The following is a 17,183-nucleotide window of genomic DNA, read 5'->3' as shown; positions in this document are numbered from 1 at the left end:
ACTTTATTGTTTTTGTAAATTTCTTTAACAAAATATTTATTTTAAGGAAAGAAAAAATAAAATACATATTTGGTAATACAACTTAAGTATAATATTAGTGAACGAGCGAACGAATGAATGAACGAATGAATGGTTGAATGTAACAATGAAAGCATAGAGAGAGAAAAATAAACAAACAAAAATTTAAAATTAAAAACCAAAATACTTGTATTTCGTCACGCTAATTTACGCGGTTTTTTTTCAAGACTTTTATTACATGATTATTTTATTATATTTATTGTTGTTGTTTGTTGCTGATGATGGCTAGGATGTTGTTGTTTTGTTGCTGCCGTTATATTTACTTAATTTACAAAACTCTCACAGAAAGTAAGAGTAAACGAGTGTATGTAAGAAAGAGAGGGCGAATTTATTATAAGGAGTAATTAAAATTGACCAACATTTACCGTTAATCAAAGGCATTTGTTACATTGTTGTTGTTATTGTTGTTTTAGGTCCATAGCTATACATTTTATCTGTTGCTGGTAATTGTTATGATTACAAACAGAAAATTATGTTTTTTTTCTCTCAAACATTTTCATTAAATTGTTACTTAATTCTTTATTTTTGTTATTTTCGTTAGTTTTATTCACACTACTTCCTATAAACTACTGCCCAGTAAATTTTCAAGTGCAGCCATTAGTGGTCCATCTAGCAAAATGTAGAGCAACAGTGAACTTACATTTATCAGTAGTAAACAACCCACAAAAACCGCTAACTGAAATATTATAAAAGCTAATACAAATCAAGTTTATTTACTATATTATTAAAAACTCACCGTTTGTCCTGTTGACCAATATATGGGCACATCGGCCGTAAATATTAGCAGACGTATTATTATCGGTGTTATGATTAAATTAATCGGTGTTAGTTTTTCGAAAACATGGGCATATTTGAAGCTTAGAATCTTGTAAATTATATCTGTAAAGATAGTAAGGGAAAGAAAAGTGGCAGAATGTAATAAGCAGAAAATCAAAAAAATGCTCTAAAAGAATAAGAATATAAGGAGATACATATATTGTATAATGATAATATTACGTCACTAATTGTTTTGGTACTGCTAAGCATTTGCCAAACGTTTTTCCCAAATTAAATCTAGTCTATAGTCTAGTCTATAGTCTAGTCTATAGTCTAGTCTATAGTCTAGTCTATAGTCTAGTCTATAGTCTAGTCTATAGTCTAGTCTATAGTCTAGTCTATAGTCTAGTCTATAGTCTAGTCTATAGTCTAGTCTATAGTCTAGTCTATAGTCTAGTCTATAGTCTAGTCTATAGTCTAGTCTATAGTCTAGTCTATAGTCTAGTCTATAGTCTAGTCTATAGTCTAGTCTATAGTCTAGTCTATAGTCTAGTCTATAGTCTAGTCTATAGTCTAGTCTATAGTCTAGTCTATAGTCTAGTCTATAGTCTAGTCTATAGTCTAGTCTATAGTCTAGTCTATAGTCTAGTCTATAGTCTAGTCTATAGTCTAGTCTATAGTCTAGTCTATAGTCTAGTCTATAGTCTAGTCTAGTCTAGTCTATAGTCTAGTCTATAGTCTAGTCTAGTCTAGTCTAGTCTAGTCTAGTCTAGTCTAGTCTAGTCTAGTTTAGTTTAGTTTAGTTTAGTTTAGTTTAGTTTAGTTTAGTTTAGTTTAGTTTAGTTTAGTTTAGTTTAGTTTAGTTTATTTAGTTTAGTTTAGTTTAGTTTAGTTTAGTTTAGTTAGTTTAGTTTAGTTTAGTTTAGTTTAGTTTAGTTTAGTTAGTTTAGTTTAGTTTAGTTTAGTTTAGTTTAGTTTAGTTTAGTTTAGTTTAGTTTAGTTTAGTTTAGTTTAGTTTAGTTTAGTTTAGTTTAGTTTAGTTTAGTTTAGTTTAGTTTAGTTTAGTTTAGTTTAGTTTAGTTTAGTTTAGTTTAGTTTAGTTTAGTTTAGTTAGTTTAGTCTAGTCTAGTTAGTCTAGTCTAGTCTAGTCTAGTCTAGTCTAGTTCTAGTCAGTCTAGTCTAGTCTCTAGTCTAGTCTAGTCTAGTCTATAGTCTAGTCTATAGTCTAGTCTATAGTCTAGTCTATAGATAGTCTATAGTCTAGTCTATAGTCTAGTCTATAGTATAGTCTATAGTCTAGTATAGTCTAGTCTATAGTCTAGTCTATAGTCTAGTCTATAGTCTAGTCTATAGTCTAGTCTATAGTCTAGTCTATAGTCTAGTCTATAGTCTAGTCTATAGTCTAGTCTATAGTCTAGTCTATAGTAGTCTATAGTCTAGTCTATAGTCTAGTCTATAGTCTAGTCTATGTCTAGTCTATAGTCTAGTCTATAGTCTAGTCTATAGTCTAGTCTATAGTCTAGTCTATAGTCTAGTCTATAGTCTAGTCTATAGTCTAGTCTATAGTCTAGTCTATAGTCTAGTCTATAGTCTAGTCTATAGTCTCTAGTTTATAGTCTAGTCTATAGTCTAGTCTATAGTCTAGTCAATAGTCTAGTCTATAGTCTAGTCTATAGTCTAGTCTATAGTTAGTCTATAGTCTAGTCTATAGTCTAGTCTATAGTCTAGTCTATAGTCTAGTCTATAGTCTAGTCTATAGTCTAGTCTATAGTCTAGTCTATAGTCTAGTCTATAGTCTAGTCTAGTCTAGTCTAGTCTAGTCTATAGTCTAGTCTATAGTCTAGTCTATAGTCTAGTCTATAGTCTAGTCTATAGTCAGTCTATAGTCTAGTCTATAGTCTAGTCTATAGTCTAGTTAGTCTATAGTCTAGTCTATAGTCTAGTCTATAGTCTAGTCTATAGTCTAGTCTATAGTCTAGTCTATAGTCTAGTCTATAGTCTAGATAGTCTAGTCTATAGTCGGTCTATAGTCTAGTCTATAGCCTAGTCTATAGTCTAGTCTATAGTCTAGTCTATAGTCTAGTCTATAGTCTAGTCTATAGTCTAGTCTAGTCTATAGTCTAGTCTAGTCTAGTCTAGTCTATAGTCTAGTCTATAGTCTAGTCTATAGTCTATCTATAGTCTAGTCTATAGTAGTCTATAGTCTAGTCTATAGTCTAGTCTATAGTCTAGTTATAGTCTAGTCTATAGTCTAGTCTATAGTCTAGTCTATAGTCTAGTCTATAGTCTAGTCTATAGTCTAGTCTATAGTCTAGTCTATAGTCTAGTCTATAGTCTAGTCTATAGTCTAGTTATAGTAGTCTATAGTCTAGTCTATAGTCTAGTCTATAGTCTAGTCTATAGTCTAGTCTATAGTCTAGTCTATAGTCAGTCTATAGTCTAGTCTATAGTCTAGTCTATAGTCTAGTCTATAGTCTAGTCTATAGTCTAGTCTATAGTCTAGTCTATAGTCTAGTCTATAGTCTAGTCTATTGTCTAGTCTATAGTCTAGTCTATAGTCTAGTCTATAGTCTAGTCTATAGTCTAGTCTATAGTCTAGTCTATAGTCTAGTCTATTGTCTAGTCTATAGTCTAGTCTATAGTCTAGTCTATAGTCTAGTCTATAGTATAGTCTATAGTCTAGTCTAGTCTATAGTTCTTAGTCTATAGTCTAGTCTATAGTCTAGTCTATAGTCTAGTCTATAGTCTAGTCTATAGTCTAGTCTATAGTCTAGTCTATAGTCTAGTCTATAGTCTAGTCTATAGTCTAGTCTATAGTCTAGTCTATAGTCTAGTCTATAGTGTAGTCTATAGTGTAGTCTATAGTCTAGTCTATAGTCTAGTCTATAGTGTAGTCTATTTTATTGTCGTTAAATAGATCTCAAGGAGGTCTAACAGAGCGGCTAGGTTAATTATGAGTACTTACCTCCATTAGTCGACATGGCTGATATAACAGTCCAAAATAAAATACAGCACCAAATTATATGGGTAGTAACAATAAGGATGGCTTTGGTCAACTTATTAACATGATGCAAAATCACATTTAGACCAAATATATAAAAGGCAATGAGAGTAATGGAGAATAGCCAACCTGAAATAAACAAATCAATAAAATATCATTCAATAATAATAAAGAAAACTACAACAGTTACCTGAGACCATAAAAAATATATTGATATTGAAATTATGATTCATTTTGTAAATGATATGACCCAAACAAATGCCCAATAGATGAGGAATTATAAACAAACAAATATTATCCAATATCAAATTGAAATTCACCAATTCATATAGCAGAGATGTACTAAAGATGTTATTAAATAGCAATTATTTTGCCTCATTCCAAGGTTATAGTTATTATTTTAAAACTTACGTATAACCATATTCATAGATGGGTCCCAGAGACCACAATGTGGCTGCTGCTATTGATATGCAAAATATGGTGGTACCTATAATGATGGAATAACGCAATTGTATCTCGACTAGCAGCATTAGTAAACATGATGTAACATAAAATTGTACTTGCAATGATATAAACCAAGTCCAAGGCATACACTGTTAAATAAGAAATAGAAAAAAATTAAATTATGTAGAACTTCAGAAAAATTTGATTATTTTTAAGAAAAGAAGGCATTAACCTACCCTTTCTGTTGGTGGAAAATATGTGTCCATATAGAAAATGTTACTAAACATGTTTTGGGCACAATTCTTATAATCTCGTGAAGGTAATTCCAAGATAACATTATGATGAAAATATTTGTCCAACACTTGAGCTGCATATAACACAAATGTATACGAAGGCATTAAACTGAAATTAAAAAAAAGTTTTTTTGGATATTCTAATTTGAATTTCAGAATAAGTTCTAATATAAAGTTATGCCCAGCAAAGAAGCAATTCTCACAGAATTGAACAAGCATACATAATTCGAGTGTTTTACGTGAACTCCTAACAAACGTCCTATTTTACGGTGGTACTTTTTGACCCACGAGGTGAGCTAGAGACAATTCACCATATCCCCTTTTTGAAAAAAAAACTCGCAGGCGAAAATTTGTGTACATGATGCCTCCGGTCCATGTACAAGCACTTTCTAGCACTTGAGCTATCTAATCTGTGACCAGCACTGTCCTGTTGCAACGCTTAGTCCCACAGACACACCTCTGAGGGGTATCTGTTGTTTTTTCGGCAACAGCACCGAATTTATCTTGAAATATAGATTTTAACATTCTCTTACTTCGAAGTTACACCGCGATGGGACCGTTACAATAACCGGGACAAGACGAAGCCTTAAAATCTGTTCTGCGGGCTACCGGATACCGTGGTACCAGATAAGATGGGTTCTCTGGTTCGATCCCAGGTCAAATCACTACAAGATAATGCCGAGGATATATTTGAAACCACTAGTTTATAGTCCCAACAGACTAGAGGAGTTAGTTAGTTAGTTAGTTAGTTAGTTAGTTAGTTAGTTAGTTAGTTAGTTAGTTAGTTAGTTAGTTAGTTAGTTAGTTAGTTAGTTAGTAGTTAGTTAGTTAGTTAGTTAGTTAGTAGTTAGTTAGTTAGTTAGTTAGTTAGTTAGTTAGTTAGTTAGTTAGTTAGTTAGTAGTTAGTTAGTAGTTAGTTAGTTAGTTAGTTAGTTAGTTAGTTAGTTAGTTAGTTAGTTAGTTAGTTAGTTAGTTAGTTAGTTAGTTAGTTAGTTAGTTAGTTAGTTAGTTAGTTAGTTAGTTAGTTAGTTAGTTAGTTAGTTAGTTAGTTAGTTAGTTAGTTAGTTAGTTAGTTAGTTAGTTAGTTAGTTAGTTAGTTAGTTAGTTAGTTAGTTAGTTAGTTAGTTAGTTAGTTAGTTAGTTAGTTAGTTAGTTAGTTAGTTAGTTAGTTAGTTAGTTAGTTAGTTAGTTAGTAGTTAGTTAGTTAGTTAGTTAGTTAGTTAGTTAGTTAGTTAGTTAGTTAGTTAGTTAGTTAGTTAGTTAGTTAGTTAGTTAGTTAGTTAGTTAGTTAGTTAGTTAGTTAGTTAGTTAGTTAGTTAGTTAGTTAGTTAGTTAGTTAGTTAGTTAGTTAGTTAGTTAGTTAGTTAGTTAGTTAGTTAGTTAGTTAGTTAGTTAGTTAGTTAGTTAGTTAGTTAGTTAGTTAGTTAGTTAGTTAGTTAGTTAGTTAGTTAGTTAGTTAGTTAGTTAGGTAGGTAGGTAGGTAGGTTGATAGGAGGATGTATACTACATCAAATCCGAAGAAATACACCTAGGCCACTATCGGGCCTGTTGTGCGCTCCAATTCAAGAAAAAAAAAAAAAAAATTGTTCACTGAATGTATTATTTTTCCATGTTCAGAAACTCAGTTTCCTGGACGTAATTCCTAAGAATCTTCCAATCGGTGTTGGTTAAGAATGTTATTTCTGGAATAACATCACTTCCAAGATACTTGGATCTAACTTCGACGAATGCCTGACAATGGCAAAGAAAGTGCTCCAGAGTTTCACTGTCCTCTCCACATGCTCTACATTCGTCTGAATTCGCACGTCCAATTTTGTATAGATGTGCTCGTAATCCTGTGTGTCCACTGAGAATACGTACCATCATACTAACCTCAGACTTGCTCATTTTGAGAAGATTTCTCGTCTTGCTCTCATCAGGGTCACCCCATAGAATCTTTGTGGTTCTACCCACCGTTTCATTATTCCAAGAGGCCTTATGGGATTCTCTCATCCATATTTTTAATTCAGCTTTTGTTGCGTCGAATGGTTTTGCGTTTGTCAGGTTAACTACATCGAGCTCCCTTCCCTTTAAAGCTATTACATTCGCCCTTTCGTTGCCGGCTACTCCCGAGTGGCCTGGTACCCATATGATGTGAACCTTACCTCTGGGAGAGTATTCAGTTAAAGCTTTCTTACAATCCAATACGGTCTTAGATTTAATTCTATCACCTGATATCGCACAAATTGCCTTCTGGCTGTCGGTAAATATATTAAGCCCTGTGGGCGCCATATTTATTCTAATCCAATTTACACATTCCGTTATTGCTCGTACTTCTGCCTGGAAGCTTGTGTTATGATTAGGTAAACGGTGGTATATTTCTGTTTCTGGGTCTTCAATATAGAACCCCAGACCCACTTTGTCCCCTAATTTAGAGCCATCCGTGTAGCAACGGATTCCTACTGGTATTTGCTCTAATGTTCCGCTTGACCAAGACATTCTATCTGGGATTAGCGTTTCAAAGTTTCCGACATATTCAGTGTCTGGTATGCGATCAGGCACGTCCGATGAATGTGTATAACCTTCCAATGTGTCCAGTATACATTGATGACGTGTCCCATAACCGTTTTTGGCCAGTTCGCCTAAAGTAAAGAGCCGTTCGGCTGTAAGCGCCGCCTCATATCTTATATATGTTTCAATGGGTGGAATATCTAGCAACGTTTCCAGAGCCTTGGTTGAAGTAGTACACATGGCACCACTTATACCCAAGCAGCATGTACGCTGAACTCCCTGTAGTAGTTTGATATTACACTTTTTGTCCAAAGCAGTCCACCAGATTATTGAAGCATAAGCTAGAATTGGTCTAATTACACTTTTATAAAGCCAATTTGTCATAGTAGGACTAAGACCCCATTTCATGCCTATGGTTCTCCTACATATCGCCCAGCACCGATGTGCCTTGTTGATCCTATCCTCTATGTGGTGTCTCCATTTTAATTTCCGGTCAAGTATTACACCTAAGTACTTAACTTTGTCTGTCACCGGTATCTTCTTGCCCAAGAAGCAAGGTTCAGTATATGTAGAAATTTTTGTCTTTCTTGTGAAAAGACAGATTTCCGTCTTCGCCGGGTTAACATTGAGGCCTCTCGGTTGAGCCCAGCTCAAGGCCGTATTCAGAGCCTCCTCAGCTCTTCTACACAAGTAATTTGGATCCTTTCCCTTTAAAAGTATTACGACATCGTCTGCATAGCAGACAGGTCTAAGTCCTTTCTCGGTTAGGGTCCTTAGGAGGCTATTAATCGTGGTGACCCAGAGTAAAGGTGACAAAATGCCACCCTGTGGTATACCGCGAAATACCTTTTTCCTGATAGTTATATCGTACATCTCGCAGCTTATCCATCTGTTCCTTAGCATGTAGTTGATCCAGTTACGGAGCACCCGGTCAACATAAAACTGGTCTAGGGATTGGATAAGGGTATCAGTGTGCACGTTATTGAAAGCGCCTTCGATGTCAATGCATACTGCCAGTGTATACAGTTTGCTATCGAAAGATTCACCTATGTAGTGGACAACTTCATTTAAAGCGGTTTCCACCGATCGTCCCTTTACATAAGCATGCTGCTTATATTTAAGGTCATTGTATGGTATGCTGCTTTTAACCATGCTATCGACTATCCGTTCCAAGGTTTTAAGTAGGAAGGACGTAAGACTTATCGGTCGATAGGACTTAGGTGTCGCATAGCTAGGTTTCCCTGGTTTGGGTATAAATATTACCCTTGCATCCTGCCATTTAACTGGGGTATATGCCAATTTTAAGCATGCAGTGAATATCTGTGACAGATGTACGGAAACCAGTCCCGCCTCCATCTGCAAAAGTGCCGGGAAAATTCCATCCGGCCCTGCAGCTTTATAGGGAGCAAAGCTCTTGATTGCCCCTTTAACCATGTCAGTTGTAATAACTATTTCCGTGTTACCCTCCCCTTCCTCCAATATCGGTTCATCTATGTTATTCGATATACCGGGTGGGAAATGAGAATCCATTAGGAGTTTCATTGTCTCCTCCATATCCTCAAGCCTCCTGCCCGTGTCATCGATCATAGATTCCGGTTGGACATGAGTTTTGGATAGGAATTTTTTTATCTTCGATACCTCATTTACGCTATCTACCTGTTCACAGAAAAGTTTCCAGGATTCTCGTTTGGCTCTTCGCAAGATTTTCTTATATTCACCAAGTTTATTACGATACTCATCCCAGTATACTGCGGTCTTTTTACGCCGTGCCCGGTTAAATAGTTTGCGAAGAGTCTTCCCAAGGTTCCGGATCTCCCCAGTTACCCAGGGTTTTTCCTGGGCAGATCTCCGCTCTCGCAGAGGGCAGCTGTCCTCGAACGATTCAACCAGGGCACTTGTGAACGTTTCCACTTTGGCATCTATATCCTCTTTATTTCGACATTGAAAAGTGTCCTGACCTAAACGGTTCTTTAGTAAGGCCCCGAACATTGTCCAATTAGTTTTAGACTTATTCCGAAACTTTATCGGCTTTGGTGGTGGCCTTAGTATTTTGAATCTTATGTACCGATGATCAGAAAAGGAGTGCTCGTCCGAAACTCTCCAATCCTGAATTTCGTTTATAAGCTCTTCTGAACATATAGTTATATCTAATACTTCTTCTCTGATTCTATTGACGAAGGTAGCTTTATTACCTAAGTTCAATGTTATCAAGTCTTTAGTATTAAAGAAATCCATGAGGGCTTGTCCCCTGCGATTGGTGTTTGTACTACCCCAAGCTACATGATGCGAGTTGGCATCACAACCTATTACAATTTTCTTATTTTTCCTTTGTGCCTCTTCAACCAGTTTCATCAGATCCGACGTTGGTGGTAGGGTCGGAGAATCGAAAGGCAGGTAAATAGATGCAAGGTATATGTTGCCTCGACCTTGCTTCAGCACCGTTGCATCCGATGTTGATAATCCTGTTGAGAGGAGAAAACATAAGTTCTTGTGACATAAGATACATGTTCTCGGGCGAGATCCTGTATCAGCGTAGAAAAGTTGGAAATTTACGTGATTTAATCCAGAAACCTTGTTGCGAATCGTCCAAGGTTCCTGGATTAAAGCTATATGTATTTTACCTGTGTTGATTTTAGCCATCAGAGCGTTGGTAGCTGTCTCGCTCCGATGGAGGTTTATTTGGATAACCTCAATCATGGTCATCCATTAAACTGTCTTCCACCGAGTTGGTGGTCACCTCCTCGCTCTTTGGATTTGACTCCTCCGGATAGCCTGAAGTGGCTATTAATGCAGTGAGTACTGTTGATGGCACTGCGGTGTCCTTATCAGGCATAGGAATAGCAGTATTTTTAATAGACACATTCCCAATTCTGGAGAGCATTGCTGTTCTGTCTTCTGGCGGGTGAGTGATTTCCTCCTCGCTTTTAGGATTTGACTCCTCAACATTGCCAGTACCTGCTAATGATGCTTTGGGTACTGTCTTAGGTGTTTTAGTGTCCTTGTCGGGGCCGGTTTTGACAGCCCTTTCAATCGGCGCCTTCCCAATTTTGGAAAGGGCAACTACACTTTCTTCTGGCGAGTTAATGGTAAATTCCTCGATTTTAGGATTTGACTCCTCAACGTTATCAGTAGTGGATACTGTGGTCTTAGGTTTTTTAGTGTCCTTTTCGAGGCTTGTTGTAACAGCCCTTCCAATCGGCACCTTCCCAATTTTGAATATGACAGATTTAGAGGCGAAGTAAGCCCTACCTTTATTCTTGGCAAGACTAGCCATGGATTTCTGGTCGATACCTATTACAAATAAAGTTCCCTCAGGTTCTTCTTTCCTGTAAAAGACATCCCATTTTTCCACGGCCAGCTCAGCATTTTGACCTCCAAGAATTTCCAGTATACGTTCATTAGCCAGTTTACTGCCCCATCCTTTTATGTAGACAGTGGACTTTAGGAGCACCGGAAGCTCGCTCTTCTTTGCCAGTCCCAGCCTAGCGCCGTCCCAGGGAGGAGGGATACTTTCCACCAAGTTCTTTAGGGTGCTAACACATTGGTGAGATGCCAACCTCATCAACATCACGCCCATGCTGAACTCGCAGCTCTCGCTCTCTATTGGTTGTTTGCCCTTTGAAGCTATTGCATGGTCCACTATCTTATTGTTGACCAGGTCTTCTATTTTACTCTGTTGGTCTATTGGAATTTTGCCTGTCGGATTACCGGCATCGTAAACTGCATAGCAGAGATCGTCCCGGTGCCTACTTCTGGCAACTTTGGCGTAAGATGGCGGCTCTTTACCTTTTCCTCCGTCTAGCTTCTCCTTCCTCGTTTTTCGGGGCTTCTTTTGAGATTCCCTTACCTTCGAGGTTGATTTCGCCGACGTGTTCGTCTTCGGAATATCTGGCTTGGCGTTGTCACCCTTACTCGCAGGATTCTCACTTGAGATTCCTTTGAGTGAAGTATGGCTTGGCTTCGACTGTGTATTAGAAGACGGGGAGCTCTTTTTCTTCTTAGGCTTATTCTCAGTTGTCAACTCCTCGGGTGACCTGATCCTTTTTGCCTCAGATCTTGTGAGAGAGTCCGATTCCTTTGGAGTGTCGTGGGATTGACTAACTATGATTTCCTGAAGCATCTTTTTCAACTTCCTCCTCTGTGCTCCAGAAAGTCTTTTCTTAGTAATAGGTAGTTTAGCTATGCTATCACTCACCTCTTTCACCATTTGCTCTACTTCATCCTTTTTGGGATTTGCTATAATGGTATTATTATTATTATCATCTGAGGATTCAGAGTCGGAACCCTCACCTATATTTAAAGGCTGAGGTAGCTTAGAGCTCTCTCCGAGTACATCCTTCTCTTTCACCCCTATATTTTTGCCAGCGGCATGCTGTACACTTGACGCATTGTCCGCCACGGAGGCCAAGGTACCCACCTCCGTAGTAGTATTCTGCTCACGATTGCAGGATGACGACGACACGTGACTCGCGAGTAGATCAACACTTGCCGCCGGTACTGGGTTATTTAGGCCCTGCACCGTAACTTTTATCTTTTTATTTTTATTTTCCATATTTGTTTTTTTTTTTTTTTTTCCAGTTTTTTGGTCCGCGGGGAATATAATATTCCCAGGTGGTGGACAATCTGCCCTCCCTCAGCTTAAGTGAAATTAAAGCTGGGAGAGGACAGATGGTCCATCACCACCCCCTATCCGCCACCCGGGGACGCGCTCGGTAGGAAAAATCTGGAAAACTCCCCCGAGTTAGTTAGTTAGTTAGTTAGTTAGTTAGTTAGTTAGTTAGTTAGTTAGTTAGTTAGTTAGTTAGTTAGTTAGTTAGTTAGTTAGTTAGTTAGTTAGTTAGTTAGTTAGTTAGTTAGTTAGTTAGTTAGTTAGTTAGTTAGTTAGTTAGTTAGTTAGTTAGTTAGTTAGTTAGTTAGTTAGTTAGTTAGTTAGTTAGTTAGTTAGTTAGTTAGTTAGTTAGTTAGTTAGTTAGTTAGTTAGTTAGTTAGTTAGTTAGTTAGTTAGTTAGTTAGTTAGTTAGTTAGTTAGTTAGTTAGTTAGTTAGTTAGTTAGTTAGTTAGTTAGTTAGTTAGTTAGTTAGTTAGTTAGTTCTTCTTAGGCTTATTCTCAGTTGTCAACTCCTCGGGTGACCTGATCCTTTTTGCCTCAGATCTTGTGAGAGAGTCCGATTCCTTTGGAGTGTCGTGGGATTGACTAACTATGATTTCCTGAAGCATCTTTTTCAACTTCCTCCTCTGTGCTCCAGAAAGTCTTTTCTTAGTAATAGGTAGTTTAGCTATGCTATCACTCACCTCTTTCACCATTTGCTCTACTTCATCCTTTTTGGGATTTGCTATAATGGTATTATTATTATTATCATCTGAGGATTCAGAGTCGGAACCCTCACCTATATTTAAAGGCTGAGGTAGCTTAGAGCTCTCTCCGAGTACATCCTTCTCTTTCACCCCTATATTTTTGCCAGCGGCATGCTGTACACTTGACGCATTGTCCGCCACGGAGGCCAAGGTACCCACCTCCGTAGTAGTATTCTGCTCACGATTGCAGGATGACGACGACACGTGACTCGCGAGTAGATCAACACTTGCCGCCGGTACTGGGTTATTTAGGCCCTGCACCGTAACTTTTATCTTTTTATTTTTATTTTCCATATTTGTTTTTTTTTTTTTTTTTTCCAGTTTTTTGGTCCGCGGGGAATATAATATTCCCAGGTGGTGGACAATCTGCCCTCCCTCAGCTTAAGTGAAATTAAAGCTGGGAGAGGACAGATGGTCCATCACCACCCCCTATCCGCCACCCGGGGACGCGCTCGGTAGGAAAAATCTGGAAAACTCCCCCGAGTTAGTTAGTTAGTTAGTTAGTTAGTTAGTTAGTTAGTTAGTTAGTTAGTTAGTTAGTTAGTAGTTAGTTAGTAGTTAGTTAGTTAGTTAGTTAGTTAGTTAGTTAGTTAGTTAGTTAGTAGTTAGTTAGTAGTTAGTTAGTAGTTAGTTAGTTAGTTAGTTTAGTTAGTTAGTTAGTTAGTTAGTTAGTTAGTTAGTTAGTTAGTTAGTTAGTTAGTTAGTTAGTTAGTAGTTAGTTAGTAGTTAGTTAGTTAGTTAGTTAGTTAGTTAGTTAGTTAGTTAGTTAGTTAGTTAGTTAGTTAGTTAGTTAGTTAGTTAGTAGTTAGTTAGTTAGTTAGTTAGTTAGTTAGTTAGTTAGTTAGTTAGTTAGTTAGTTAGTTAGTTAGTTAGTTAGTTAGTTAGTTAGTTAGTTAGTTAGTTAGTTAGTTAGTTAGTTAGTTAGTTAGTTAGTTAGTTAGTTAGTTAGTTAGTTAGTTAGTTAGTTAGTTAGTTAGTTAGTTAGTTAGTTAGTTAGTTAGTTAGTTAGTTAGTTAGTTAGTTAGTTAGTTAGTTAGTTAGTTAGTTAGTTAGTTAGTTAGTTAGTTAGTTAGTTAGTTAGTTAGTTAGTTAGTTAGTTAGTTAGTTAGTTAGTTAGTTAGTTAGTTAGTTAGTTAGTTAGTAGTTAGTTAGTTAGTTAGTTAGTTAGTAGTTAGTTAGTTAGTTAGTTAGTTAGTAGTTAGTTAGTTAGTTAGTTAGTTAGTAGTTAGTTAGTTAGTTAGTTAGTTAGTTAGTTAGTTAGTTAGTTAGTTAGTTAGTTAGTTAGTTAGTTAGTTAGTAGTTAGTTAGTAGTTAGTTAGTTAGTTAGTTAGTTAGTTAGTTAGTTAGTTAGTTAGTTAGTAGTTAGTTAGTTAGTTAGTTAGTTAGTTAGTTAGTTAGTTAGTTAGTAGTAGTTAGTTAGTTAGTTAGTTAGTTAGTAGTTAGTTAGTTAGTTAGTTAGTTAGTTAGTAGTAGTTAGTAGTTAGTTAGTTAGTTAGTTAGTTAGTTATCCATAAATCCCACCAATAAACACGAATAAATATAAAATGCACTTAAACAAATGTGTATGTGAACTATTTTAAAAAGTATTGCATGACTTTAGGCTTTACAATTTTATGTGTGCATGGTCGACATTGCTTATAAACAAAGTTGCTAAACAAATAATAACAATGTTTAATCTCACTAATGTTGTTATAAATTGAGGCTAAAACAACATAAAACATGGGGCATATAATACAACAGTGAACGAACATTTGGCTTTCATTTTTGACGATAACCTAAATTAAATCCTTCATAAGTACATAAAATCTTTTAAAATTTACCCGAAAAGTTTTTTCACTACAAGTTTAAAAACGTGTTTCAATTGCTCAAAAACATTTAGCTTGTCCTTTGGTAATGATTTGAAGAAATCATAAGATAAATTAGCACCACTGAAAGGAAAAAAGAAGAAAATTATTTTTTATTAATATTAACGCTTTAATTTAACACTCACTTAATCAAAAAATACGCGTTCATTATATAAGCTGAACGCTGCAATATAACAACACGTTGCTTTACTTTGTTATTAGACAAATCCAAGTCCATGTTATTGGACATAAAACTATATTCGGCCACCAAGTGTAACCAGATAAAAAAGAAGGTAAACATAAACATCAAGCCGCATAGGGGAGTAGAAGAAGTCTGCAGTAAATTATATATAACATTGGGTAAAGATACGTAGTCCAAAAGTTCTTCAAAACAATAGGAATGTTGTCTGGAGAGGATTTTTGGCAAACTTTCTAAATAGGGAAATTAAAATTTGAATAATTTTCATTTAATTGTAATTGGAATAATGTTCATTGTTTACCTCTTTCATTTGTTTTGAAATGCCTCATAGTAAATTGTTTCATATCTACACCTTCCAAGGTATTTTTCCATTCTGCAATATTTTTTAGACTATTAATTTTAAATGAACCAACCGCATGTTTTTTCATATGTTCTTCACTTAAAGTGGAACGATTTAGTTCCATAATATAATGTCTGGCTATAAAAACTGTTAGATGTATTAACATTGAACCACAAAGTATAATTCTGAAATTCAAAATTTATCATTTTAAAGTTTTATACTTCTTTTTAAACATTTTTTAAAAACTTACATCAATATATAAAAGTTGAAATCTTCATAGACTTTGTAATTGTCAGTTACAATTCGATGACTTAAATATGTTATATTTCTAACGAAAATTGTTGTTTGAAAGAGATAAACATCTAGAATAGTCTCCATGTCCGCATTGGTACACGATTTCGGAAAACAAATCATTTGTTGAATTTTTTCGAACTTTAAAAATAATAGTGTATATTAAAGGACTGCTATTTCAGATTTTATAAAAATCTAAATTCTATATACTAGACTATAGACTAGACTATAGAATAGACTATAGACTAGACTATAGACTAGACCATAGACTAGACTATAGACTAGACTATAGACTAGACTATAGACTAGACTATAGACTAGACTATAGACTAGACTATAGACTAGACTATAGACTAGACTATAGACTAGACTATAGACTAGACTATAGACTAGACTATAGACTAGACTATAGACTAGACTATAGACTAGACTATAGACTAGACTATAGACTAGACTATAGACTAGACTATCGACTAGACTATAGACTAGACTAGACTAGACTATAGACTAGACTATAGACTAGACTATAGACTAGACTATAGACTAGACTATAGACTAGACTATAGACTAGACTATAGACTAGACTATAAACTAGACTATAGACAAGACTATAGACTAGACTATGGACTAGACTATAGACTAGACTATAGACTAGACCATAGACTAGACTATAAACTAGACTATAGACTAGACTATAGACTGACACTTTATTTTTTAATGTACAAAAACTTCACCCTGGCTTATAACTAACAAATTTGACTGGTCCCTCGGAGTACGTTATAAGCGGGTTTGTATGTCATGGAGAAATCTTGGTAACGGATTCCGATTTAGCATAGCCCAATTCTTTAGAAATGTATACTTTAGAGCTTTATTATAAATATTCATACTCACCCGAAAAAAATTGTCATGGGCAATTTCCATAAGAAAATGTCCCGATATAAGATGAACATCGAAGGGCAAAACGTATAGTAGTGTCTCCGAATGATGACGCGGTACTTTGAAATACTCATTAAATTGTTTGGATAGAAGACGACAAACATTGGGATTATGTAAACGTAATGAGGTACCCGAAAAGGCGGCACCGGCATAATAACTAGAGGCATCATACACTTGACAAAATAAATATTAAAATTATTAATAACAACTAAACAATTACTCAAACTCCAACAGCTATTCTTACATTTAACCGCCCAGTATTCACCATTTCTCAAGCCATTCACATACACATACATATCCCTAAAACACTTTTCCGTTATATTCCACTCCTTATCACTGAATTCGAAAAAACGTATCAGGGCATAAGGACTAAAAGTTTCAAAGGCATAATTAACACTGGTTATAATGGCGGCATTGGCATTAACGTATTGCCTTTCAATTGATATATTCGCGAAAATAAGAAAATTTAATAAAATCCATTTGTTCATTATGAAAGTAAATTACAGACTACAATAAAAAAATCATGTTTTAGAAATTGTGGTTTCAAAGAAATGATACATTTTTGTTTTGAAAGTTTTGTTTTGTAGACAAAACAGAATTTCATTAATGAAAAATTTAGTGATTGAACAAGAAAAAAAAAATGCAAAACACATGTAGTGCATGCAAAATATTTAAGGTGTTCACAGTCTGTGGTTGCAGTTAGAATTACACAAATTTTTTAAAGCAACAATTTAGTACATTTATCTAGAAATTAAGAAACTTGTACTAATAACATTTTTAATCCAAAAATTTTTAACACAATTTTTGTTTAATTATATTTGCAATACTATGATATGCCTTAAAGTCGTTTGCATCAAGTTTCCATTCAATATATGAAGATGATATGTATTGTAAATATTATGGTAATTTTTATTAGTCATCTGAGTTTGTATGCATACATATTCATTACTATACATATTCCATGTCTTATTTTTTTACTTTTCTTTGAATCATTTAAATTAATACTTTGTGCGTGACCCTATTGAAATGAAAAATTGTGAAAAGTGAATTTCATTCGAATAAAATATGTATATTAGGGTGACTTTTTTTATAACCCATCATGACATTTGACATAATAATTCAACAGTTTATGAGTCTATACCGCCTACCCGCACAG

The 17,183-nt window shown here is 35.2% G+C and overlaps 1 protein-coding gene across 1 annotated transcript; it reads right to left on the bottom strand.

Annotated features, from left to right (window-relative positions):
- Positions 1 to 284: 284 nt before the first annotated feature.
- LOC119599649 lies at positions 285 to 16,515 on the bottom strand. The gene is made up of 12 exons (XM_037949523.1): positions 16,272 to 16,515; positions 15,983 to 16,200; positions 15,051 to 15,232; positions 14,762 to 14,985; positions 14,408 to 14,693; positions 14,238 to 14,345; positions 4,516 to 4,681; positions 4,247 to 4,428; positions 4,026 to 4,177; positions 3,800 to 3,964; positions 815 to 957; positions 285 to 754 (listed from the first exon to the last, which is right to left on the bottom strand). Exons 1-12 carry the CDS (start codon positions 16,513 to 16,515, stop codon positions 638 to 640), a joined length of 2,187 nt encoding a protein of 728 aa, XP_037805451.1. The 3' UTR covers positions 285 to 637.
- Positions 16,516 to 17,183: the final 668 nt, after the last annotated feature.

The sequence above is a fragment of the Lucilia sericata genome, unplaced genomic scaffold, assembly GCF_015586225.1.
Source record: "Lucilia sericata isolate MDLA Ls3-8-SP2 unplaced genomic scaffold, ASM1558622v1 Contig000084F_arrow, whole genome shotgun sequence".
Lineage (NCBI taxonomy): Eukaryota > Metazoa > Arthropoda > Insecta > Diptera > Calliphoridae > Lucilia > Lucilia sericata.
This window is presented reverse-complemented; position numbering and strand designations above follow the sequence as displayed.